The sequence below is a fragment of the Neofelis nebulosa genome, chromosome 2 (genome assembly GCF_028018385.1).
Source record: "Neofelis nebulosa isolate mNeoNeb1 chromosome 2, mNeoNeb1.pri, whole genome shotgun sequence".
In the NCBI taxonomy this organism is placed as follows: domain Eukaryota; kingdom Metazoa; phylum Chordata; class Mammalia; order Carnivora; family Felidae; genus Neofelis; species Neofelis nebulosa.
Window position 1 is genome coordinate 118,326,612 of NC_080783.1, and position 27,027 is coordinate 118,353,638.

The window sequence follows — 27,027 nt, forward strand, 5'->3', positions numbered from 1 at the left end:
GAGAGACAGAGACAGAGAGACAGAGCATGAGCATGGGAGGGGCAGAGAGAGGGAGACACAGAATCTGAAGCAAGTTTCAGGCTCTGTCAGCACAGAGCCTGATGTGGGCCTTGAACCCTCGAACCCTGAGATCATGATCTGAGCCAAAGTCGGACACTCAACCAACTGAGCCACCCAGGCACCCCTAACAATTTTTTTATTGGTTACAAGCTACAAGCCATATATATATATACATATACATATATGTACATATATATACATATATATATGTATATATATGTACATATATGTATATGTATATATGCATGTGTGTGTGTGTATCTTCCAAAAAAGTATTTCTCATTTGTTTTCATCTTCCTATTTTATCTTACCTAAGTAGAGATGTTAATGCAGATACCATATTAATGCCAATAGTGTCTGTTCATATTCCATTTGCTGGAAAGTCTTTGTAATAGGTAAGAATCATTTCTGCATTAGAAGCTTTCCTTTGGTGGTTGCTATTTTCTTCTTTTGCTTGAAGTTTATGGAAGTATAGAAGACAGCTTTCTCAACAAGCTCACCTATAGTCAAAGTCTTTAAAAAAATTTTTTTTACATTTATTTGTTTTTGAGAAACAGAGTGAGACAAAGCATGAGGAGGGGAGGGGCAGAGAGAGATGGAGACACAGAATCTGAAGCAGGCTCCAGGCTCTGAGCAAGCGGTCAGCACCGAGCCTGATGCGGGGCTCGAACCCACAAACTGTGAGATCATGACCTGAGCCAAAGTCGGACGCTCAACCGACTGAGCCACCCAGGTGCCCCACCTATATAGTCCAAGTCTTAATGAAGCATGTCTGTGGTATGTCAAGACATAAATAATTCAGATTTTTTTTTTAAACTCCTAAATTAACAGTATGACACCAACAGAAATACCAGTATTCCAGGTATACAGCAGCACGGAATACCAGACTGGTGGGCCACTGAACGCTGATACCAAGAATCATCCTGTGGGCAAAGGGGAGCCTTGTGTTTACACAAGGAAATGACGGAGGTACAGAGGCAGAGGTAGACATACCTAATTGGAGTTCTAAGAGCTGCAGGAGAGGATTAAGCCCATGTCCCTCTGCTGAAAGGTGAGCAACTTCGCCGTGAGCCCCTGACAAGGCACACAAGGGGTTGATTAATAACAGGAGGAAAGACGGGAGAAAGGTGTGGAAGACATCTGCCGTGTCCCCTCATCATCCATTGCCCCTTTGCTGCTGAGAGCAGTTCTCTGAGTCTCCTTTGAAGAGCTGCTTTCACCCCTCTGCTCGTTTGCTTTGGGTGGGTTTCACTTACTTCCCCATCAACTCCAGGGATGGTCAGAAATGATTTGTTCAGAAATTAAGCATGTGTCCCGAATCTGGCAAGTGATTCTGAGGCCCAGGATCTCTGTTTGCATGAAGGGAAAAAAAGCTCATTGTTTCCAGCTAAGCTTAACGGGGAAGAGCGACGGCCACGGTGCAAACCAGGGGCAGCCTAGCAGTCGCCAGACAGTTTGAAGTTACACAGTTTGAGGCTAAAAGCAACAGAGAGAGAGAAATGAAGCTGGAGGCCGCAAAAGAAGCCAGAAACCATCTGTATGTCCTCTTTGGGAAAACATCCATTCAGGGCTTCTGCCCATTTCTTTTCATTAGAAACCAATGTTATCAGTGCTCCTAGCCAGCTAAGCCTGAGGCAGTTCTGAAGTTTTCCATAACGTGGGCTAATCAATTCCTCTCTTTTCTTTCCTCCTGTTAACCCAGCTTGAATCAAGTTTGCTGCCACTTGTGACCCAACAAGTGCTAAATGATATTCAAGAAAATAATCGAGGAAGCCATCAATCACTGAGGTGATAACAGGAAGAGAGAGACATACTGGTGAGAAGTTCTGAAGGAAAACCAATGTTTTAATCTCACATGTTGGAGGGATACCACACACACGATATAGCACACAAACTACTCACCCCTTCCCCAGCATAAGTTTAGCAGTATCTATCTGGGGCTCATATTATAGGTCCAGATGTTACACGGGCAGGGGCTCTAATTCAAACTACCCAGCAATCCAATTATAATTATGTACTTATGTTATATCTTTATAATTAATATGATAATACATAAGTAACATTATTATTTTTATTATTATTACTATTGATGGGTTTTCTCTTTTCCAAACTTATTGGCAAAAGAGAAAACCCATCACTGGGGGAAATAATTTGTTGGAGGTGAAACTATCAATCTTACCTGCCTCAATGTGTGTCTTTACCTCCTTCTTCCCTATCTTGCTGGAAGAGGTGACCCTTAATGAAAGATATAACCCTCCTGTGGATGGCTGATCTTAATTGGAGAGGTGGGACTTCTCCTGTCCAAGGTGGATCCTTCCTCCTTTCTTTATCATACCTTCTCCCACCTCCTTATGGGCTTTGTCCTATCAATGATTCCTTTTTGTCTTGCTTCCTCTCTACTGGCAATTTTCTCCCATTTTTATAAAAAATCCCCTGTACTAAAATAACGCCGTCCTAGACTATCAGTAGTTCTGAAAGTGTGATCTGAAGAGCTCCTATATCAGAATCACCAGGGGGTACTTGTCTAAAACTAAAATTACTAAAATTGCAGAGTCCTGGACCCCACCCTGATCTGTAAGACTCACTGGTGCCCTGGAACCTGCACTCTGACAAACCCTCCAGGTGATTCCAATGCACCAGGCAATGGTACACTACCCTCTCTTGTGTGTACTGTGAATATTTTACTTTCCCATGATCCTCAAATCTTCAAAAGCATCAAGCTTGGCTCCCCTCCCATACACATACTGATTTTGCAGAAAAAAGAAACCATTAAAGGAAAAAAAGCCCTCTAATTCCCATATTATAAATGTAACTCCATTCATGGGGTGCCTGAGTGGTTCAGTCAGTTAAGCATCTGACTTTGGCTCAGGTCATGATCTCACGGTTCGTGAGTTCGAGCCCTGTGTTGGGCTCTGTGCTGACAGCGCGGAGCCTGGAGCTATGAGCTCTGTGCCTCTCTCTCTCTGTTTGCCCCTCCCCTGCTTAGGCTCTGTCTCTCTTTCTCTCTCAAAAATAAATAAACATTAAAAAAAAAAAAAAGAAAAAAAAAGAAACGTAACTCCATTCACATACACCTACCCTTTCTACTTTTCCTCTTGTCAACATGGAAAATACGTACTTTCTCCTTCTGAAGCTAATTATGACATCTGAGTTCATTTGTCCCCTTTTCCTACCCTCCTAAGCGCTCCACTCAATCTACTATCCTGTCTCTTATATTTTTAACCTCTCCGTATCCACAGCCTTCTTTTTATCAACATTTAAACATATATACAATTGACTCTCAGACAACATGGGGTTAGAAGTGCTGACCTCTCCCTCCCGGCGCCCGAAGTCAAAAGTCCACCTATAACTTTTGGCTCCCCAAACACTTAACTACTAACAGCCTACTGTCGACCAGGAGTGTTACTGGTAACACAAGCAGTCAGTTAACACGTAGTTTGTACGTTATGTGTATTAGGTACCGTAGGCTTACAATCAAGCAAACTAGTAAAAAGAAAATGTTATTAAGAAAAACATACAAGAGAGGGGCGCCTGGGTGACTCAGTTGGTTAAGCATGCGACTTCAGCTCAGGTCATGATCTCACAGTTCGTGAGTTGGAGCCCCATATGGGGCTCTCTGCTGTAAGCTCTGAGCCCACTTGGGATCCTTTGTCTCCCTCTCTCTCTGCCCCTCCCCCACATGCATGCACTTTTGTCTCTCTCAAAATAAATAAACATTAAAAAAATCATAAGGGAGAGAAAACACACTTACAGTATGTACTGTAATTACTGAAAAAACATCCATGTGTAAGTGTACACGCCCTGCTCACACCTGTGTTGTTCAGGGGTCAACTGTGAAAACATCTCCCATCTTCAAGACGATTCTCCCTTAACTTCATGAACCAAACACCTCCAGCTGCTGTACTCATTCACCTCCTCTTCTCGGCTAAACTTCTTCAAGATGTCTACACTTACTGCCCAGTTGCTGCCCACTTCTGTTTAATTCCCATCCTGCTATTTTCCTGAAACTTCTCTCACTAAAATGACCCCAAATTACTTTGTCGTTAAATCCATTGGACACTCAGTCTGCACGTTATCGGACCTTTCAGTTCCATTTGACACTGTCGTCCATTCCCTTCTTGGAACCTTGGCTTCCTTGATATCTCACTCTCTTCTTCCTATCTCTGTGCTGCTCCTTCCCACTCTCCTTCTCAGGCTTCTCTCCCTCTGCCCTTCCCTTAAACAGCGGGCTCCTAGAGTCCTGTCCTAGCCCCCTTTTTTTTGCTTGCCCCACTCTATCCACTTGCCCCATGAATCTTACCCAGGCTTATTGTTTCAGCTAATAACTAGGTGCAGAAGAACCTAATGTATACATTCCCATCTGAGCTCCAGACCCACACAACCAATTATCTAGAAGGCATTTCTACTTAGATGCCTCACGGGTACCTCACATCAGATATATTCAAAATTACCTTGGCAACTTCCGCTCAACCCCCTTCCAGGTAAAAAGGCATTCTCGTGGAGCTGCCCAAGTCAGGAATTTACCAGTGATCCTTGACTCCTTCCTCCCTCTCTCTCCCGTTAACTCCCTCCTAAATGTTTCACACTTGGAACAGCCTTTCCCCAATCTTGCTCCCTTCCCATCCAGGGTGATACCCTGGAAGAAAAGGCCACAGTTATACTGACCAAATATTTGCTGTAGTTAATTTAAAAGTAGGCTCCAAGCTTCCTGTCAACCCAGTAAAAATGAAGGAAAAGTAATCTTCATAGTTTGTAATCCTCGTTCTAAGGCTAACACGTTACTCTAAAAGAAATTTCTCAGGAGGAGATTTATATAGGGAGCAAAATGTGATGAAATGGACAATGTTCTCAACAGCATCCCTGTGATATATCCTATAATTTCACTCGGCAAGTATTTTTGGAGTACTTACTATGAACCAGGCTCTGTGCTCACCACTGCACATAAAACAAGTGAATGTGGTTGTTTCTTATCTAATCTCATGATTAAAACCAATTTGGACATCATGTTAAATGCCACCGTCTGCACACAATTTGGTGGGTTTCCCAAGCCATCCCTGCCTGATGGTAAAACTGGGGTCACAACAACAGCAGTTCAGTTCGTCCACCTCCTCCACCCTCCCCCCGGGGCCATCCCCAGACCCTAGGGCGTGACTTCACGATGTCTAGCCTATCCTTTAAACCGCAGCTCGCTTAAAAAAAAAAAAAATTATAAACGAACAAACAAATGGTACTTGCCAGCAGTATCAGCACCACCATGCATCACGTACTCAATATTTATAGGACTCCCCAAGAGTGGTCATATATGTGCTGACAAACAGTGCTCTCAGCCACCACACGGAATCTGTCATTTTCCAACCTAACCTGCTCTGGCTTCCTGCGGAGATCCACTGCTAAGATATCCCCAGTGCAGTCACCCCAACCACACATTTGTGCCCCGGCCAATGTGTCTGTCCCGCTGCTCTTGCTTATATAGGTCAAAGGTGCTGCTCCTGATGCTTGACAAACCTGTGCTGAGGCTGCCAGAGTGGAGGGTGTGGGCTAGGGTAGCCTGTCCATTGTGGCCGAAGGTACTGGTTCCCAGATGCCAACGTTACATCATCTTAAAGCTTACCCTGATGTACTGAAGCTGCCGAAGCTGTTCAAATATCAGGGTCCTTCTGCACAAAAGTTGTACCATGTTTTGCCACGCTGTGGAGAACAGATCTCTCTAACTATGGGGATTATAGTTTCCAAAGCAGTGTTGTCTGGCACTCCCGGGGCCTATAGAAAAACAGCTTTCAGTTTGTACTCACATCAGGATGCACAAAAAGACTTTGAAGAGTGAGTCCAACCAGGCAGGGATGAGGCCAGGGGGAAAACTGTGACAATGAGCCTGTTCCAAAATCACCCTTCCCCCATAGTAGGGTATTCATAACCTTGCAGCTTGCTGAACAAGCTTAGATCCAGGTCAGAAGTCATACTCCATAAGTATGTTGTCTTCAGATTTGGCCCAGTTTGATCCAGGACTAAAAATCAGAAGGATTTAGGAATTGGTTAGATGGCCTATATTCAGAGTCTTCTCACACAGGTCTCTCCTCTCAACTTGACCTTTGCCTTCAGACACAGCTGGTTCCATTATGTTCTGTTGTCAAGATTTAGAACCCAGGCTTGAGGCAGTCCCATATGCAAGAGAAACCAGACCAACAGGTGCTTACAGGTCACACTGTCCTTTGTAAATTAAGGTGTTTAGTCACTGGGACACTCACAGGCAGGCCCTGGACTTTTCCACAAAAAATATTATGGATATAAGTGAGCTTAAAGTTCTACGTGTATGCGACAACTTGGGCCTCTTTGAATTCAGAAGGGGCCGTTTAATCTTTAATCTTGGTAAGTTAAGATTAAATATAAAACGCCTAGTGCCATCCTTCGCAAGGGGTGATCACTCAGTAAATTGGTGTCTGGGCTCTTAGCCTCACAGACCCCAGCTTCCAGGACGGAAGTGTCCCACACGCCTTAGACTCAAAATTACTCCCCTCTATTACCCAGTTCTACCCCAGTCTTCTCTTTTCCTACCTTATCGGCCAGGCAAAGTCGCGGATTCATTCCTACCAACTACATTGACCACCCAGTCCCGGAGACTTGGACCCTCAGCTGCTGGGGAGCGAGATGCAAAGTCTGGGGCAAGAAATTACCTCCCAGCTCTGAGGCCCGCCGCGCGCAGCCTTGTGGGAGTTGTAGTTCTGACAACCCAGAGCCTCCAAAGAGGCGTCACCGCGGGACTCGTTTTCCCGTGCCCCTCTGCGCGGATCCACTTGGCACTGGTCCCTGGGTGGTTGCAGCGGTAGTGTGCGAGCTTGCTGACCGAAAAGTGGAATCCGGTCCCCTGTGTTCGTGGAGTCTCAGCCGCCGAGGATCTCAGGGCTGGTTCCCGTCCCTTCGGAGCCCCGGAGGCCAAACTGGGATTACAAGTTTAAGGTTTCCTAGAGGGCGAAAGATAAGGAGCCGACCTCCCCCCCTGCGGTGTCTGCTGCGGGAGCGGCCAACCCCTACCCGAGTTAAAACTCCCGGGGAGTCTTCGCTGCTCCCACCTCCGCTTCTCCCGCCACGCTCCCACTTGGGGTCCCCCCCACCAGGGCCGCGAGTCGCCGCGGTCGCCGCAGCTTGGCTGGGGGCTGGATGTGCGCCCCCGCGGGTTCCCGGGAATCTGGGAGCGGCCGCTGAGCCGCGGCGCGGGCGGAAAGTTTGTCTTCGCCCCGTGCAGCCTCACCCCGCAGGGCCGCCCAGGGGCGTCCTCCATGATCACCCGCGTCTTCAGCGTGCGCGTGTGGGCCCCGGTGGGCGTCTTGACTTCGCTGGCGTACTGCGTCCACCAGCGGCGGGTGGCCCGGGCCGAGACCCCTGGGGCGCCTGGCCAGCGTCCCGTCGACCGGAGTCTGCTGGAGTTGAAAATGGTGCAGGTCGTGTTCCGACACGGGGCGCGGAGTCCTCTCAAGCCGCTCCCGCGGGAGCAGGTGAGAGGTCGGCCGGGGCCGGGACTGGTGGGGCAAGGACCGGGCGGTCGACCGCAGGCGGACCGGGCGCCTGGCCCCGAAACACACACCTTGGGAGTTTTACCCTCATCGAGCGGGATTTCGGCTGGATCCAGACCAGAGGAAAACTGCAGTACCTTGAGCAGAGGGGCTGGCCTGGCACTGCTAGCCGCCCATCCTCCTCTTACCCTCCGGATGTTGGGCACCCCGGGGACTTCTAGTTGTAACCCCTGATTGATGGCAGTGGTGTAGCACAGTTGGTAGCACTGCGCTGCTTGGAGGGCTTAGAAATCGCCTAGGGATCTTGTTCAAATGAAGATTCGAATCCAGCAGGTGTGTGGGGTAGAGCCTGAGATGCTGCATTTCTTTTTTTTTTTTTTTTTTAATTTTTAACATTTATTTATTTTTGAGACAGAGACAGAGCATGAACGGGGGCGGGGCAGAGAGAGAGGGAGACACAGAATAGGAAGCAGGCTCCAGGCTCCGAGCCATCGGCCCAGAGCCCGATGTGGGGCTCGAACTCACGGACCGTGAGATCTTGACCTGAGCTGAAGTCGGACGCTTAACCGACTGAGGCAGAGATGCTGCATTTCTAACAGATACTTGGGTGAACTTGAGAATGAAAGTGTAGTGCATTTCTGTGTGACTGTAGGTTGTCAAGAGTTGCAGGAACCCCCATAACTGGGATTACAGCGGGTAGCAGAGGTCAACATCTTTGGAAACAGGTATCACAGCAGCTTTCAGTTTGCTGGAGATCATTTGAGATCCTTGAAGGCTTTTTTTTTTTTTTTAAATAAGTGCTGTATCTTGGGTCTTATTTTCTATTTTGGGTTTCTAAAACCATTGTGGGGGGCGCCTGGGTGGCGCAGTCGGTTAAGCGTCCGACTTCAGCCAGGTCACGATCTCGCGGTCTGTGAGTTCGAGCCCCATGTCAGGCTCTGGGCTGATGGCTCGGAGCCTGGAGCCTGTTTCCGATTCTGTGTCTCCCTCTCTCTCTGCCCCTCCCCCGTTCATGCTCTGTCTTTGTCTGTCCCAAAAATAAATTAAAAACGTTGAAAAAAAATTAAAAAAAATAAAACCATTGTGGAAGGGATTTGAGGTAGGAAAACATTTTTAATTGGCTACTCCTGTGTTTCTAATGTCTTAAAATCTACCAGGTTTGGCCAGGGTAATTATGACTAAAGCACAAATAGTTTCTATTTATTTATTTATTTATTTTTAAAAAATGTTTTATTTATTTTGAGAGAGAGAGAGAAAGCAGGAGAGGGAGAAAGGGAGAGAGAATCCCAAGCAGGCTCCGCACTGTCAGCCGCACAGCCCCACTGGAGGCTGCAACTCACAAATTGGGAGACCGTGACCTGAGCCAATATCAAGAGCCTGAGCTCAATTGTCTGACCCACCCAGGAGCCCATAGGTGTTTTTTGTTTTTTTGTTTTTTAATGATTAACCTTCCTGGATTTGATTTTTGGAGAGAGGCAGTTGAGGTCTCTGGCCTTTGGTGCAAGCAGGCCTGTAATTGAAGAACTGGCTTCCCAGCGAAGATAAAGAGGCAGCCTGAAATCCTCAGGCCCCCAGTCGTCACACTTACCTGTGGAGTGCGTTTGCATTAATTGGTCCTCCAGGCTGATGTTGGAGCAAGTTCAATAGATGTCTAAACCTCATTATTTGGCATTCTCTTCATGATCATTGTTGCTTTCCAGAAACCCTTAGGGTTGTGTCCTCACAGTGTCCAACTGAAAATCTGGTTTTTAAAGCTGGCACACATGAACTCAAACCTTTAAAGCATCTCCCACATGAATAAACAAATTTTGGCAGGCACTTAATTCTGCTACCAGATTTCCAGTTAGCCTTTCTGAATGGCTGTACCACTTTCCATCTGGTATTGGAATTTCTTTTTTCTCATCTTCCCTCCTCCCCTGCCCCCCCCCCACCGTTCCTTCCTTTCTTTTTGATGCTTTTTCAATCCCTTACTCTCCCTTTTTGTATTTTTACTAAATCTTCCTTGTGACTTTTGCACATCGCTCATCTCATGTGCACTCCCCCCTTCTTCGTTTATTCTTGTTACAGAAAGGCTGGAAAGTAACAGGGATAGAAGACTCCTCACGTTAAAGACAAAGCTATCGGTGGTAGCAGAGAATTAAAGTCTGAGTGTCTAGGCTTGGACCTAGTATATACAGGATATATACTCCCTTAAGGCCTGAGAAAGATTTAGATTCTTTTAGGACTTCTTCCTGAGCTAGCGGGGGTGTGATGGCTACCTTCTGCCATTCTGTTGGAAGGCGCAGTTTGTAGCTCAGGTAGAATGCCAACTTCATTCTCTTCTGTCTGTGTAGCCACAAAGTAAGAAGCATCTGAGTCCATGGCCTCCCTTTGCAGTTAGGGAAGGCACGTCACCTCCTGCCTGCTCGCATTCTCCAGACATCAGGCCAATGCATTAAACATCTTCGATTAGCACAAATGCCAGGGGTAGGACCAAACCCCTTTCCATTTAGGCTGTGAGCCTGTGTCTTTGGCTCCCTGTAACTTGTTTCTGGATGATTTCTCTCAGGTTTTCTTTCCAAGGTCCAGTTTGATAACGGTTGTTATTGGGATTTTCTAATCTTCCTGGTTCTGTTACTAACTGTAGTCAGAAGGGACCACCTGGTAGCAATTCTAAAACGAAAATTGCCTTTGGTAGATGTTTCCAGGCTTGTGACTGGTTAATGGATGAATACAAGTGACAAGTCACTTCATTCAGTTATCTCAGAAATCTTCAGAGAGCAGCATTGTTTAAAATGAGGTGTGTTATTGAGTTGTTTTCATTTGGCTTGAATGGCTGTTGACTTAATTTGTCTTCCTTTAGCTGTGCTTGGGAATATAAGCTCTGGAACTTGGTTGGCTATTTTTTTCTGATCATGAGATTCGACTCAAGTACATATTCACAAGGTAAATGTGGCCCTGCTTTCAGATTTCCCTTAGTTCACCTCTAAGCAAGATGGCCTCCAACTCAGGCAGGTTCCTCCAGTTTTTATAAAGTCAAGTCTAGCTTATCTCAGTTCCACTATTGATTAAGGCATTTGGGTTCCTATTTATTTGGTAATGTAGGCCAGCTGGAAGGCTACTGTTAGTCTAATTGTTACTCAATACTTACCCAGAGCTCAGCTAAGAGAAGCACTCACTATTCAGGAAGCGTGGCATGAAGGATGTGCCAATAGCCCCATTCATTCCTCTGGAGCAGTGTTCATGACTGCTTGTTCTTGGAAAGACTTTGGACTCCAATGGGGAGCTTTCAAAAATCTTGATGCCTGGGTGTCCCTTCTGGAGAGTCTGATTTAACTGGCCCAGAGCATCCAGACATGGCAACATTTTCTCTGGTGGAGCTTTAGAATTATCTGGACTGGATAGCATTAACAAAGTTGAGGCCCCATCCCAGGAGATCCAGATGTGATGAGCTCAGGATGGGGCTGTTTTGTTTTGTTTTGTTTTGTTTTTTTGTGATGCCAGTGTGCAGCCAAGGTTTCAAACCACCGCTTTATTCTAAAATCTACACCTGGAAGGGTTTTGTTTACTTTTATGTAGATTTTGTCTTTTAGCTCTGGAACGTAGCATATCAATCCCGGTATAGTACTGTCTTCACAGAAATGTGCTTTGGTGAGATGCCATCATTCTGTGTTGAGAAAACTATGAGAAACAATCCCACAGAACTCGTTGCTGTGACTAGTGAAAAGATGTTCATTATATTACTCTATCCTCTTTATGAGGACCCTTGGGAGGAATTTGTCTGTTCGCATTAGAAGTGGTGTGTTTCTCCTGAACAGTTGGCTTGCTTTTATCTTTAAGCTTGTCTGGCTGATCGAGTTTCTCCCTTCATAAAAGCCAGAAAGCTTAGCGCTGAATCTTTGGCCCACCTACAGTGAAATCTGTGGGCCTTTAGAGTGTACCTTTTTGAGAAACTTTATTTCCGTATCCAGTTTTTGTCCCCATACTTGTTTGCTTTTGTCTTTCTTGCCTACTTTGAATGGGTTGTCTTACTCTGTTTTAGGTCTTGTTATCCTCTCCTTTAAGTTAGTTCTTAAAAATGGGGCATAAATAAGTGAGATTTTAAAGTTAGTCTTTGCCATGAACTCGGAAGCTGAAGAGCAGGAACAAGAATGAGAGTGGGGGGGGCGGGCGCGGTTAGACACCATGTACGGAACTAGTGTATCGTGTAGTCTTAAAAATTTGAAAACGTGCATTGTAGATTTGTCATGAACTGAACTGCCAGGAGTCATCTCTTGGGAAACACCAAAGATCCTCTGTTGGTGAATGTCGCTAATAAGAGGAGATTTCTTAAGTGAGGCTGAATAGACCCTGTGGACTTGGTATCAGAGCCTGTGCTAGACAATGGCCTTACCAGGATGGATAATTCAGTCTCGGCTATAAAATAATTTTAAGATGTGCTAAAGGAGAAAAGAGATTCCTATGCTGGGAGCCCTGGGAACGCAAAGAAGGTACCTCAAACTTAAAATGTCTAAAACCGAACGCAGTTTGTCTGTTCTTCTGCGTTGGCCTTAGTTTTAGTCGAGGAGGACCTCTATTACCCTTGTCGCCTTAGGCACCCAGGCTCAAAACCAACGTAATTTCTTTCTTCAACCTTCCTTATTTACCTACCAACATAGCCCCCACATAAAGCTTTTATCCACTCACTTGCCAGGTTTGACTCGAATCTCTTGCATCCACCCCTTCTATTCCTACTGCCTTAGATGGGGCCTTAGGCCCTCCTCTGCAGACATCAGAGAGTTGGCTTCCGCATCTAGACTTCCCATTCTAGTTATGATCTATGCTGCTGGTTGTCAAGCTATTCCCTGGAGCCTGTGGCCTCGGAGGGTCTGAGGGGCTAAGGCTCTGTGTTCCCACTCCTGCTTCAACTAGAGGAACTCCAGTTTTTGCCTTTGTATGTGGAAATCTAAAGTTAAACTCTACTTGGTATTTGCTAATTAAAAATTTTGTGGGGCACCTGGGTGGCCCAGTGGGCTGACCATCTGACTCTTGATTTCGACTCAGGTCATGATCTCGCATTTCGGGAGTTTGAGTTGTGCATCGGGCCCTGCACAGACAGTGTGGAGCCTGCTTGGGATTCTCTGTCCATCTCTCTCTCTCTCTGCCCTTCCCTCACTCTCTCTCTTTCTGTCTCAAAATAAATAAATAAACTTAACAACAACAAACTGGGCTGTTATTTAAAAAAAAAAAAGTTTCAAAACTGGTCCCAGATTGAAGCAAATCAAACCACTTCTTTCCTGCATGGCATTCTTGGCCATCTCTGCTTCGCTCAAGCTTCTTCCTATTCTTGGAATTCTGAATACCAGTCTCTCCTTACCCACCTTTTACTCTCAAGTCCAGGTCTTTGCTTTTCTAAATTGTCTTCACTTCAAAGGCCATCCCTTCATGAAACTTTTCCTGAATGCCCAGCCAGAAGAGGTCTGTCTCTCCTTTGAACCACTGTGGCCCTCATCTGGTTTCTTGTGGCACACAATTTCTGTTTTTCGTGCTGCCGTCATTTCCATTCTAGCTTGCTGTCTCTGCTAACCTGAAAACCTAGAAAAGGCAGGATCATGCTATCTCAGTCTTGATTTCTTCCACAAGGTATGGCAGATCATCTGTGTACGGGCCCTTTGCTGGGCTTCCAAAATGCAAGGGTAAATCGACGATCCAATCTCTCTTCTCCGAGCAGGACTGCTGAGCAGGACAGACTAGTAAGGGAGCTCTTCTGATATGGTTTGGTAAAGGCCACCAAAAAGAGCCACCGAGGCTACTTTGAGATCATGGGGCCATTGTCACAGCTCCTGGGAACGTTTAAGCTGTCTTGCGGAATAAGCAGAAATCTTTTCAGATGAAAGGGAAAAGAAAATTCCAGGTAGAAGGAACATGAGGTTGAAAAGCTAGGAAGTTCGAGGACGGTGCTGTAGAAAACAACGTTGTGTGGCTAGAGAGTAAGTGTGGAGGGCAGGGAAGAAATGGTGAAGAGAGAGAAGGAGAGGCGGGGGCCATCATGCAGCTGTGAGCCCCGGAAGGGTTTTATGCAGGCAAGTTACAGGATCAAAACTTTGGAAGAAGGAGCCATAGTTACAGGACGGTAAGAAGAAGGTCTGTGCTCTGAACACCCAGTCTTCTGATGTCAGTTGCTGCAGCTCCAGTGGGGGAAGAGGCCCAGGTCTGGAGGACTGGCTGCAGGTGGGACTGAGACAATGTCCTTTGAAAGATGGAGGGTTTCCTTTTTGTGAATGGAACCTGGGGTCCCCCCCCCGCAGTGGTGCTCCCTGGGCTATTTCTGGGAGGGGCCAAGATAGATACAGTGCTACAAGACATAGTAAGTTTTCAAATGTTAGTTTTAAAAGGACTAGGAAATCGCATAGTGGGAAATTGAGTTAAATGATCTTGTGATTTTAAGTGCTGCAGGTCTCCCGCTCTCTCTTCACCATTTCTTCCCAGCCCTCCACACTTACTCTCTAGCCACACAACGTTTTCTACAACACCGTCCTCGTACTTTTAAGAAGACAAGCACTAAAAGCTAGAGTAGTCACTGAAGGGAAGTAAGACTTGAGCTATCATTGGACCTTGAAGAGAAGCTGAATGGGCAGGAGTCCCTCCGAGCACAGGAAGCAAGTTGAAAGAAGATGCAGAGGAAGCAGTGGGCGTGGTCTGATCTGGGGACGGGAGGAGAGAGGCACAGTGACACTATGGCAGGGGACAGGGGCTCCGCCGAGGTGTAGGAGTCCTGGAATGCCAGGTGCCTATCTCTTGAAACATTAGGAAACAACTATTGACATGATGAAAGTGAATTAGCAAGATTAATGGGGGGGCAGGGAATTGTATCTATGTATGGATTGTGGGGGTGGAGGGAAGGGAGTCAGTCACACGCTTTTGCCTGAGGTAGTAAGGTTTTACACTCTTACCAGATAAAAGGAGGACCTTTGGGAATGACTTTTTTCCTAGCCAGTGATCCATAGAGTTTAGTGCGGCTGGTGGAGTAGTGGGGGAGAGTCAGAGGTTTGAGTTTTGGGGCCTAGGAGACCTGTGGCATCATTACGAGCGACGTAATGTGTTCGGGAGAGGAGCTGGCATATGGGAGAAGAAAAGATTTTTGTTTTTAAAATTGGAGTCATCACATCTGACTCAGCGAGTGTAAGAGTTTCATGGGCAGTTGGAGCTCTGAGACCTGTGGCTACTGGGGATGTTTTGAAACCGTGACAGTAGAGTGGAGCAGGAGCCAGACTGCAAGGAGAAAAGGAAGATGGTGAAGAAGGGGCAGCCCCTTGTTTGAGAAACTGGATGAAAGGAAGGCAAAGGGACATTAGTTAAAGTCCTTAAGGGCAGGGGAGGCATAGAAACCTGGAGGTTGATTCCTGGAAAAATCTTACAAGTGTCTGCTCACTGAGGTCATATTATTTTCATTCATTCATTTGTTCATTCATTCATTCACCAAGTATTTGCATGCCAGGCCTTCTGGTGACTTCTCCCCTTTACTGCAGTCTGGGCTTAGTGCCAGAGCAGCGTCTTAATAGCCAGTGCTAGTGGAGCAGTAACAGGGCTTGGGCTGAGGGTACCCGGAATAATAAATTACTGTCTTTTCTTCCTTTAATTGGAGCTAGAGTTAAAGCTTCTTTCTTTCCTTCCCATGGGAAGGTTGTGAGTCTAGTGTCTGTGATCCCAGGTATGTCTTCAGGTGCTTCTGGCTATTAATGCTGTAAGTTTCAAGAACCTTCTAAACAATGTGTTGTGTTTTTTTGTGGTCATAACAGGCAGAGTGGAATCTCCAGCTATTAGACGTCCCACCCCAAACTCAGTTTGATTACACTGTCACCAATCTAGCTGGTGGCCTGAAACCACATTCTCCTTTCGACTCTCAGTACCGTAAGACCGTACTCAAGGTGAGCGTTGCCTCCCTGCCCTGGGAAGCCCCCTGTAAAGTTTCCATGGTTTTCTCTGGGCTGAGTTTAGCAGACGGGGAGGTATTTTCATGCTTCTCTTTCTGCCCCGCACCAGGGAGGCATGTTTGCTGGACAGCTGACTAATGTGGGCATGCAGCAGATGTTTGCTCTAGGACAGAGGCTGAGGAAGAGCTATGTGGAGGATATCCCCTTTCTTTCACCAACCTTCAATCCACTGGAGGTCTTGTGAGTCACTCGTAAAAGGGACGTGGCTTCCATTTTAAGATCTTACACATGAGGAAACCTGTACTGACCCCCCAGGATGGTGCCCATTCTCACCCAAGGTAGTTTGGGGCAGTTCCCCTTATATAACAGCATCCTGTGAACATGTGGTTAGTGGAGATCACGTTCATTGGCTTTTGGGTCCCTTGGGACACCCATCCCGCAGAGAAAGGATTCCTCCCAGTCCCATAGCCCCCCTCATGTGATCTTAAAGCCTCCCAGTTGCTCTGTAGGATGAGACAGTGTATAGAATCAAATCTTCCTTTTTTGAGTGTCTCTACCTTTTTGTTTTTTTCCAGTGTTCGTTCCACTAATATATATCGGAATCTGGAGTCTACCCGATGTTTGCTGGCTGGGCTTTTCCAAAGTCAGAAAGAAGGTTTGAGTTTGGAGTCTAGAAGTCTGCCCTGTCCCTGAGGAGCTTTTTCTTCTTCCTTCCAAAGCCCTCCCGCCTCTCTTTCTTAGTGCCTGTTCCTTCGGTTTCTCTTCTCCTGCACACGTGGCTTCCATGGCGTGCCTACTCTGATGGGCCCTCGCTTGTCTGGCCTCCTGCTGGCCTTGCCGGCCTGACCTCCGCCTCCACGGTGATGTGTCAGCCACTCTGATGTGCCTCTGGCCCCTGACTTCTCCTCTTAAGCGTCTACCCAGGCCGCTTAAGGCATCCCCAGCCAGGTCTTGTGAATAATACTGGGGCTTTTTATGAATAATACTGGGGCTTTTTGCTTAGGTAAGACACTGCTGAAAAGGAGGGAGGGCAGGAGGAACAGTTAGCCGAGACCCAAGCCTGCTGCCATTGGCTTGGTCTTGGTGTTAACCCACAGCGTGACTCAGATGGTATTAACAGTATTCTGTTCAGCCTTTCCTCACTGAGAAAGTCTATTGAGTTTGGGTTTTAACATGTTCAACCGGTGAGTGATTGCAGCTAGTGGTGCCCAGCCTTTTCACCACCAAGGACCACATGTGTTATTTTGCCTCATGGATCTTATGTATTGAGGGCCTTTGACTGTCAGAGGGGCCTTCATTTTGTCATTTATACTTGACTGAAATTTACATGTAATTGCCAGTCTGAGTTTCATATCCTCACGACCTCACCAATATTGAAATACTAAAATGGTGCTATAAAGCAAAGGTTCTTAGCTTCTTTTGTAGTATCTCAAATAGACATAAAATTGCCATCAGGCTTATTAAAAAACAAACAAACAAACAAACAACAACTATGTAAAAGAATAGAAACCTCCAGGCCAGAGGAGGCCAGCCTTACCCTAGTTGGGGTTGGATACAGCTGCTAATTCCGGCTGAAATTGCCTGCTGAGCACAAGCAGGGTGTGTCTGAGTAACATAGAGCAAACAGAGGGGCTGCCCCTTAGGATCCCCTGAGCTTTGGAAGAGTCCACAGTGCCTGGCCTTCTGAGAGCTCTTCACTTGCCCAGCTTCTAAGAGGCAAATAAATACCCTTTCCTCTGAAACACCAAAAGTAGGAAAGCTGTTTCTTGAAGGCAGGCTGACCTACAGGCAGGTCTCGGACTGAGACTGCCCCATATTCCCAACAGGGAGGGAAGTGGTGTCACCACGAGCCACTGGACCCGCACGGCCTGGGACTCCAATTTGATCATGTCCCAAAGCTTTTTTAGTAGCTTTGTATCTACTAACTTGTTTAGTTCTTGTAATAATCCGGGGCCGTAGGCAATAGTATCCCCAATTTACAGATAAGAGAATTCGGGCCCAGAGAGGCTAAATGACTTTCCCAGGAACACACAGCTGGTAAATGGTGGAACAGGGATTCAAAGTATGGCAGTCTGGCTTCAGAATCCAATACTCTTCATCTTTACACTCTGCCGCTCAGAGGACACATCTGTCTGGGGAGGGCCTCTGATCATTTGCCCGACAAAGTGTGTCTGAATTTTGATATTCTTGTAAAGTGACCATATGCTACTGGAATTTTGACTGTCAGATTTTTGTTTGGGAATAATAGCTCTTTGGGGCTTAGATTCACCTAATCACCCTGTATTGATTGGAGTGAATTCCGGAGAGCTGCTGACAGCAGCTGTCTCTTTGCCATTTAGAGAAGGTCGGTCTTGAGTTGTGTAGCAAAGGAAGCTGCCACAGGCCCTTGCCATCTCTGGCACAGAGCAAAGCCTTGGAAGGTGTTAGAGCACCTTCTCTGGGTATTGATGGGAGGGGATAAAGGTACTTGTGAGCTCTGAGTAGTAGCGAGCTCCTGTGAGGTATACAGTTGACCTTTGAACCTGGGTTTGAACTGCATGGGTCCACTTACACATGGGTCCACTTACACATAAATTTTTTTTTTTTGGTAAGTACAGTACAGAACTATAAAAGTATGTTTTCTCTTATTCTTAATAACATTTTCTTTTCTCTATCTTACTTGGTTGTAAGAATACAGTATGTAATACATATATAAAAGATGGGTTAGTCAACTATTTATGTTATTGGTAAGGCTTCCAGTCAACAGTAGGCTATCATCGTTAAGTTTCAGGGGAATCAAAAATTATACATGGATCTTTGACTGCATGGGGGGATTGGTGACTTTAACCTCTGGGTTGTTCAAGGGTCAACTGTATAATAAGAAACATTATTTGTGGTCTAACATGTGGTTCTTGGCAGTTCATCTGGAAACCTGGCTTTCCTTTTAGGCAAGGCTGTGGGGTCTGACAGGATTTGTGGCCTTGTGGTGGCTTTCCTTAGATTGTCATGCGCTGAGTCACTATATTGGTCTATAGTATTGGACTTTAAGAGGCAAGAAAGTCACCTAGTTCTGATGGAGTCCGGGACAGCTCATTCTTTGTTAGAATGCCCAAGTCTGATCCAGGTCTGTACCTGCTCTAGTCATATGTGGCCCAATAGGAGGGGTTGTGCCAGACAGAACAAGGCTGCTCCTTGCTTTCTCCATTTCTCAGCCCATAGAAGAGCTGCTGTTGGCAAGGCCAGGGCATGTTCAAGGCAGTTACTGTCCTAAAACAGTGACCTTGATGATCTGTCTCCTAAAGCAGACAAGAGAAGGAGGGGGTGGGGATGCTGGGAGGGACAAGCTGAAGCCTCTTCCTGGCTGTGCTCTCACCTTCCTTCCAGGACCCATCGTCATCCACACTGATGAAGCAAGCTCTGAAGTCTTGTACCCCAACTACCAGAACTGCTGGAGCCTGCAGGAGAGAACCAGGTAACCGCCCTGGCTTCTTGCTCAATTGGGGGGGGGGGGGGTGCTAGGGAGAGGTAGGGGGTGGGTGGACAGCCAGCCTCGTGGCACTTCTGCTCACAGGACTCTGCCTGACCTGAGGGCCTGCCCAGGCTTACTGTGTTGGGTGAGTGGTGGGAAGGATTGCTTTGCACTCAGGCCTGCCATCGCTGTCCGGGAAATGAAGGTCTTGCTCACAGTGGGAGGCCTCTAGGGAAGGTACAGAAAGCCTGCAGGAGGCCACCTGCTGGGCCAGAGAGCCAGTACCAACAGCCCGAGCTGGGTTTGCCTTTACAAACTATTGTCCTCTCGGCCATCGTGGACTCTCCGAGGAGGCCGACGAAACTGTCAGGTTAGGTAGAAGGCGATGAAACAGGTCATAAAACTGCAAATCCACATGGGCAAGCAGAAGACCCAGATTTCCCTACTCTTACCAGCTTGCTGCCCTGTAGAATGGCTCGGTTTGGGCTCAGGGCGCTTTTCAGCATTCAGATATTTCTGGGCTGCACAAAGACTATGTAGTATGTGTTCCACAGAAGACAATATTGTTTTCAAGCAGACCGCAGGGCCATGGTTGTATCATTTTGGGTATAATAGAAGAAAATGCTAGAGTGGAATTTGGAAATCCAGGCTATTATTCTAGCTCTGGTACCTGTTAACTTATTTTATAAGTCATTTGAATTCATAGAACCTTAGTTGACTCATGTGTAAGATGGGACTAAAACCAGCTAACCCCAACGTCTTATTATTGAAGATTAAATGAGATCCCAAATGATGAATGAGATACACTTTGTAAACTGTTAATTACTATACAATATAAGGGTTTCCTTTTTATTTTTTGGCAGAGGCCGGAGGCAGGCTGCCTGTTTGCAGCCAGGAATCTCCGAGGATTTGCAAAAGGTGAAGGAAGGGATGGGCATTGCCAGTAATGACGGAGTAGACTTCCTCAGCCTCTTTGACAATGTGGCTGCTGAGCAGGTTGGGTGACTGTCCTTCTCTGGCCCTGGGGGTTGGGGGGCTGGGGATAGGCAGCTGGACCTACTGGCTCCTGAGTTAGAACTGGGCGGAGGGGTGTGGCCTAGGGGTGTGGGTGGAGGGGAGGGGTGTGGGCAGAGGGGTGTGGGGTGGAGGTGAAGGTGGAGGCAGAGGTCTCCCTTTATGGAGGCAGCTGTGGGAGGACGTGCAGTGGGGTGGATGTGGGAGCGGAGGGATAGGGCCCATGTAGGGAGGACTCCTCACTTGGTTAGGCACATGGTCATTTAATTCTAGATCAGAGTTTCTCGAGGCACATTCCCCAGAATACCTGTGATGTGAATGTGTACATCCCGGGCCAGCAGGGGCAGGGTGGGTGATGGGTAGGGAGGGATTGCTGTCTAACTGTTTTGGAATCTCTGTTATATCACCTTGTGTAGAGTCTCTACACACAGCAGCATATTAAAGAATCTGAGAAGTAAAGAAAGCTGATCAGTCTTTAAATCTATTTTTCCCAATTGTATCGAGCCATAGATTCTTTCTTTATCTAATGGATACTGAAGACCACCCAATGAGAAAGCCTTCTCTAGATTCAAAAGGCAGACACCCAACGGTGCAGTGTAGCCTGGGTCCCCCTTCCTTCTCTTGTCCGGACGACAGTGTGCCCTGAAGGCAGAAATGCCCTGTGCTTATGGGTAATATAGATGTCAGGTTATAAGGTGAGAGTTTATATAAAAGTGTTTACGTGGCATACTTTTTAGAAATCCATTTTGGGAAAATAAAAGCCATGTGGAAATTTACGAATTCCTTGCTCTGTGTTTTATTTATTTATTTTTATAGTTTAAAAAAAATACAAATGTTTTTCATTTTGGAGTAGATGGGAAACCATCAGAAAGGGAGGAAAAACAGCTTCCTCCCCCGAACCCCCCCCCCCTCCCCGGGCCTCCAGATCTCTAGGAATTGCTTTAGAAGGGCCTTGGGGGTGTAGCTTTGGGGGCTGTTGAGGTCGTCTCAGGGAGAAGACAGGCCCCTGAAGGCTTTGTGGAAGCTGGTCAGTTGCTGAGCTCAGTGAACGAGAAGCATTTCTTTGTGAAACTGTCCCTGTGGCCCTTCCAGGTGCACAGCCTCCCAAGCTGCCCCACACTGAGGAGATTTGCACAGATGATTGAGCAGAGAGCTGTGGACACAGCCTTGTATGTTATGCAGAGGGAAGACAGGTGAGAAGCCTTCAGCCACCGTCACTAAGTCACGCTCGGTCAGGCCTCCCTGTATGTGCGGAAAAGGGTTCGCCAGGCCTGTTCACACCTGCCAGCACATGTCTCTACATGTGCTGAGGTGGGAATCACCCTGTTCTGCTGGCCTGTTGAGTGGGTTCGGCCCTACGTGCTTATACTTCTGGAGCTGGGACTGGTGAGCTGGTGCTTCTGTTCACTGTTAGGCAGAACCAGGAGTCACCTCTCGACTGAGTTTCTCTTAATCACTGACTTTTTCCCCATTTACTTTAAGTTTCAAAGGGTTTGGGTGGGGAGAGCTGACAGAATAATAATGATTGTTGACTTTGTTCATCAGTTTACAACTTACAAGCCATTTTCCTGTTCTCGCTATGAGGTAGGTGTCATTTCCCTGTCAGGGTCCATGTCCTGGCTTAATAGATGAAGTAGGTGCGAGCCTCACCTAGGCTCAGCTAGCTGCCAGGACTTAGGCCGGCTCTTCTGATTATCAGTCCTGTGTTTTCTGTGTTGCTTATACTTAGGGCTCTGTTTTTAGAAGGCCTGTTTCTTGCCTACCAGAATGGAGAGTTTCTCTCTTAACCAAATTAAAAAATAAAACAAAACAAAACACCTTTTTCTGGTTGGTTAAGAATATCCAGCTTGCACTCAGAATAGGTAACTTGGTAGAGAAGGAGATGGGAAAGAGAGGATCAGTCCTGGGGAAGATAAGTGTGAGCAAAATCCAGCTAACGTTTCAGGAATTTGCAGGGTCTGTTGCATAAGGGTAAGGACCCCTGGCTGCTTTTCTCCCGCTCAGATTCAGTGTGTCCGCTTGTGTACTTGCTAGGGGCCTCCAGAAGACTCCAGCTGTGCCAGCCAGCTTGCCTCCACTCACTGTGACTTGCCGCCTTCCCTCATCTGTTCCTGAAGTGGCCCCACCAGACCTAACTTACCACTCACTGTCCCCCCCGCCCCCCCCACCACACACTTAGTAAATATTTTAGACTTTATGGCCCATGCATTATCTGTTGCAGCCACTCATTTCTGCCCATGTAGCATGAACACAGCCATAGATGATACGCAAACAAGTGGGTATGGCTATATTCCAAGTTAAACTTTATTTATAGAACAGGCAGGTGGAGCGGATTTGGCCAATGGCCATAGTTTGTTTTCTCCCAGTGTAAAGCATTTTAAATAAGCCTTGATTCTTCTTTGCATTTCAGTTAGCCCTGGTTTCATAAAGCTAATGTTTCTTCAAGGACAAATTGGATGGCCTCACAGTGCCAGCCAACTTGGCTTGGCCTGTGTACCTTCTTCTGGAAAGTAGATGTCGCATACGGTATTGGTTGCCTACTCCCCATCCATTACTTCAACATTCCCGTTTATTTACACATTATATACATTGTAAGGGTGGTCATGTATTTACCCAGTCACCATGAAAGGATTGCTCCAAGCCAATCATGATAAGCTCGTTCCCTTTTGTCCAGATTTGGCTCTGGGAATTTCTGGAAGAGGTTTTGTCCTCTTCGATAAAAAGTGAGAGGCACCACGACCAAGCCTTTGTGCTGTTTCCTGCACAGCTTCCTGCTCAGCTTCCTGCTTCGTTTACCACTTGGAGATAGGCTTTGAGCCGCAGCAGCCACCCTGTGATCATAAGGCACAAGCCCGAGGGGGAACGTGGCGTGGCCACCGTGCCAACCCTGCAGGCACCACCGCTGAACTTTGTGTTGTATCAGATACATCTGACACGTCCTTGTGGTCTACACTCCAAAGGAGGAGGACTGGCATCTGGGAAGCCTAGCTTGGGATGCTGTTCCTTCCTATCCCTTTTCTAAGGGCCTTCTGGAATTCCTGGAAATCACTATGCCCTGCCCTTCCCAGCTTGTTCTTTTCTCCCTGAGGGCCTGGTTCTTCCTGACTTACCCTGGTTACCACTCCTGTTCCAGTTGTGTTCTTACCAGATCCACATTCTGGCGCTTTGTTGTTGGAAGTCTCTGTGTACAGAGAACCCTCACGCCAGAGGTGGCTCCACGCGCCCCCCTCCCACCCCCACCATCCCGCAGGTTACTCTCTCCTCCGCCGTCTGATTGGGCTCATGAGGTCCTGGTGGTAGACCCGCCCGCAGCTCCGTGTGCCGGCTGCTTCAGTGTTGTTTACCTGCCACAGGGAGAGCCTTCAGATGGCAGTTGGCCCATTCCTCCACATCCTGGACAGCAACCTGCGGAAAGTCATGGACCCTGCCACTGCACCAGGCAAGACCAGGTACCTGCCACAGCAACTGGCTTTTGTGCGGCCGAGGGCAGGAGAGGCCTCTGGCTGCAAGGGCCGGGGGCTGGGGGGCTGGGGGGCTGGGGGGCAGGTTCTAGGGGGGCAAGAACCAGGTTGTCAGTGACAGTAGGCAGTTGTGTAAGAGGCCAGGAGTCCCAAAGACGCTCACAACATTGTTACCATTCTTCCTGCTGCAGCAGTCCTGCCATGGTTTGAAAATTTTATGTTAGTGAGAAAGAACCCTAAATTTATTTTTCCTTTTTTTTTACTAATGGAACATGTGTGAAAGAGTAGCTAATTATGATATCATGCTGATACAATTGCTGAATAGACTGTTTAGTTCGAACACGTTCACCGAGTGTATAGAAGGGTATGATATCCGCGAGGCGTTTTTAAATGTCGGAAGTAGCGCCTAAACCTCTGTTGCCACTTTGTAGTGCCTGGAACCTGGCTGGGGGCACAGATTGGGAATGTGACGTGTCCTGGGCATTTGCTGAACAGAGTGTGATCTGCAGGTGAACAGCTTCACCGCTACTGGGGGAGCTTCTAGATTTGGACTGACCTATTGAATCAGGATCTGCATTTTAACAAGATCCCCAGGGGTTTATGCACACACTGCTGTTGAAGCGCTGTTGTAGGCGGCCTTCTTTAGAGAGATTGTACATAGCTAGAAATTCACGAACGTGGGAACAGTAGGGGACAGTGAGGTGACATAGGAACATTCAGGAACTTTGGGCCAGATTTATAATAGCAGATCATACCAGTGCCCTTCCCTGTCCTTCACAGCACCTGCAGTGACAGTACATTTCTCACTGGCCCTGGCCACCTTGCCCCCCTTGACTTTGTATCTGTAGAATACTACAGGGTCCAGTGTTAGTCTTCTAGTTTAAGAGTCAACACATAGGGGCGCCTGGGTGGCTCAGTCTGTTGAGCATCTGACTCTTGGTTTTGGCTCAGGTCATGATCTCACAGTTCCTGAGTTTGAGCCCCACGACGGGCTCCATGCTGACAGAGCAGAGCCTGTCTAGGATTCTCTCTCCTTCTCTGCCCCTCCCCTGCTCACACATGTGTGCGCGCTCTCTCTCGAAATAAACTAAAAAAAAAAAAAAAGTCAACACATGAAATCCTTGATTTTTAAAGAGATAGATACAGGGGATGGGCAGATAAAGATAAAAATGGCACCTTTCTTACTGATTAAAGCCCTTTGGAGAATATATTGAAGGCCAAACAGGCTTATTAATATTCCTTTGAAATGAACTTAATTCCCCCGAACTGCAAGCCTCCCCAGCAAGGAGGAGCATGCTGTACTACACTCATCACACAGCTGAGAGCAGGAGGGACATTTGCCACAGGCAGGCAGGTCCCAAGGGGAGAAGAGAGGTAGGACCAAGCGACCCATGCTCGGTTTCTACTTCAAAACTTCACCAGGGGAGGAGTGAGTGGGTGGGTGGGCAAGCAGGTGGGCAGGAAGGGAAAGGCCAGCTATCCCAGTGGGGATCCCTCCTCATGAAAATATGAGAGTGGCATCAGGGTTCCCCCAGCATCTACTTCAAAGCAGTTTTCCATCAGGCTCACTGATAAGTGTCAAAGGAGGCAGACATCATCCTGGTCTTCTGAGTCCTGAGGGAAAGGCCTATAGAGAACTGTTTACTCCTTGCAGAAAGCTGTACCTCTATGCGGCTCACGATGTGACCCTCATGCCTCTCTTAATCATCCTGGGGATTTTTGACCACAAATGGCCCCCGTTTGCTGTTGATCTAACCATGGAACTCTACCAGCACCGGGAATCTAAGGAGTGGTTTGTGCAGCTCTATTACCGTGGGGAGGTAAGGTGGCGAGGCACCCTTCCTCCAACCCCGCTCACCTGGTTTTACCGCCAAGGCTCCCTCCTTGGGCCCAGTGGAGTCTCCTTGGTACAATCAGCTCTCTGGACCCAATAGAGTGACTCACAGCCATGGCCCAGAGACAGGGCAGAACTGGAAATATGGTGGCAGGCTGGGATTTGGGCCTTATCATGAGCCTGCTACAGACTCCTTCTAGGAACAGGACCCCCTCCTCCTGAGTGTCTCTGCCAGGACGTGGCATCCTGACTGGGAGGCTGTGTTGAAAATTAATGCTGGTGTCCTTGGGAGGCAGTGTGCTGTCCGCAGTGCGGTGCCTCAGCTGCTGTCCAGGTCAGGCGCTGGAGCACCCCACCCCCACCCAGGGCAGACTTTCGCCTCCCAGCTCAGGGGTATGGTGTGACCGTGTCTCCCCGGTCAATTCAAGAAGCAGTTCTTGAGTGACCGTCTCAAGCAGGGCATGGTGCGCCTATTCCAGAAGCTGACCGGCTAGTGGGGCCTTCCTGGCTGTTACGTGTGTGCATGCACACACCATTGGGTCAAGTTCCTCGGACCTCTGGGCACAGCTGAAAACAGCAGGCCAGGGTCCTCAGTGGCCCCGCTGAGTTTTGTCTCTTCCCCAGGAGCAGGTGCCAGAAGGATGCCCTGACCAGCTCTGTCCACTGGACAAGTTCTTAAACACCCTGTCAGCTTACACCTTGAGCCCAGAAAAATACCACACACTCTGCTCTCAAGCACATGTGATTGAACTTGGAGATGGAGAGTGACCGATGTATACAAAAGGATGCGTTGGTTTTTCAATAAAATGCCTTAACACACTGCCTCTGGTTGTCGTGTTTGGGGAAGGCAGGAAACAAGGGTTAATGTATTTTAACCTAAGGGTATTTCCTTCCTGCAGGTATGATATACTGAGGTCACTTCTTGAAAGGAAGAGAGGTGTAATGTTGAGACCAAAGGGGTATTTCCTATTTTGTGGCTTGATTTCCATGGCCAGAAGCATCTGCCGTGACACAGGCTAGGGTCATCATGACCCTGCAGAATTGTGTTGTTTTGGGACTCGAGTTCTTTTTACCTGTCTTCATTTCACAAACATACATTGTGCCACCTACTAAGTAGTGGGCATTATAAAGGTGGAACGGTTCTGCCCTCACGTTGTTTTCGCCCGTGGGAGAGGCAGTAAGTCAGTGATGATAATGCAGTGTGTTACGTTCTGTGATGAGGTGTATCGACCTCTTTGGGTACAGAGAAGAAATTCCTAGCCCCAGCTGGCAGGGGCCCGAGAAGCAGTTAAGAAAGGCTTCTAGGGAGGTTCTGTGCTGATCTGAGTAGGAGAGGTGAGTAGGAGTTCACCAGGTAAAGCAAGGAGGGAAGGGTGTTGTGTGTAGGCAAAAGGTAAGCTTGGAGGTCAGGGGACATTGCTGGTCAGTGAGATGAGCCCTGCTGTGGAGACCCGGCTGGAAGGCGCGGGATAGACACTCGGCTTCTGGTGGCTGTAGCCCCAGTAGCAAGGATGCAGGCTCCACAGTGGCAGGCTGGAGCCACTCTAAGAACTCCACCTCTAACTGGGCCCCCCGAGGTACCTGATGGTCCCCCTATTTCCTTACCAATTTTCTCATTCTTCCCCAGACTTTCTTTCAAACTTGCTCTCATCTCAAACCAATTGATCTCTTTACCTCTTAGGGAAAACAGCAATCACGAAACCCTCTCCACTTCCAACCATCTTTGTGTTGACAACTCCCAGACCTACTTCTGTAGCTGAGGTTTTTCATCTGGCCTGCAGACACTCATGACCACTAGGACGTCCCATAG

The 27,027-nt window shown here is 47.5% G+C and overlaps 1 protein-coding gene and 1 long non-coding RNA gene across 3 annotated transcripts in view; one reads left to right on the forward strand and one right to left on the reverse strand.

Annotated features, from left to right (window-relative positions):
- Positions 1 to 6,999, reverse strand: part of LOC131492033 (uncharacterized) — a 65,833-nt gene extending 58,834 nt beyond the window's left edge. Inside the window, exon 1 of the long non-coding RNA XR_009251807.1 lies at positions 5,672 to 6,999. This is a non-coding gene — a long non-coding RNA (uncharacterized LOC131492033). The remainder of the gene's footprint in view (positions 1 to 5,671) is intronic.
- A 201-nt stretch (positions 7,000 to 7,200) lies between these two features.
- Positions 7,201 to 26,039, forward strand: ACP6 (acid phosphatase 6, lysophosphatidic). Of its 2 annotated transcripts, XM_058695427.1 has the most exons (10): positions 7,201 to 7,550; positions 15,326 to 15,454; positions 15,570 to 15,700; positions 16,036 to 16,115; positions 18,824 to 18,911; positions 19,772 to 19,904; positions 21,015 to 21,115; positions 23,276 to 23,371; positions 25,038 to 25,203; positions 25,842 to 26,039. In XM_058695427.1, the coding sequence occupies exons 1-10, from the start codon at positions 7,335 to 7,337 to the stop codon at positions 25,983 to 25,985; spliced, it is 1,284 nt and encodes a 427-aa protein (XP_058551410.1). In that variant the 5' UTR covers positions 7,201 to 7,334; the 3' UTR covers positions 25,986 to 26,039. The 2 variants fall into 2 exon arrangements, with proteins under 2 accessions (XP_058551410.1, XP_058551419.1); XM_058695436.1 differs by lacking the exons at positions 25,038 to 25,203; positions 25,842 to 26,039 and adding an exon at positions 23,815 to 25,026.
- Positions 26,040 to 27,027: the final 988 nt, after the last annotated feature.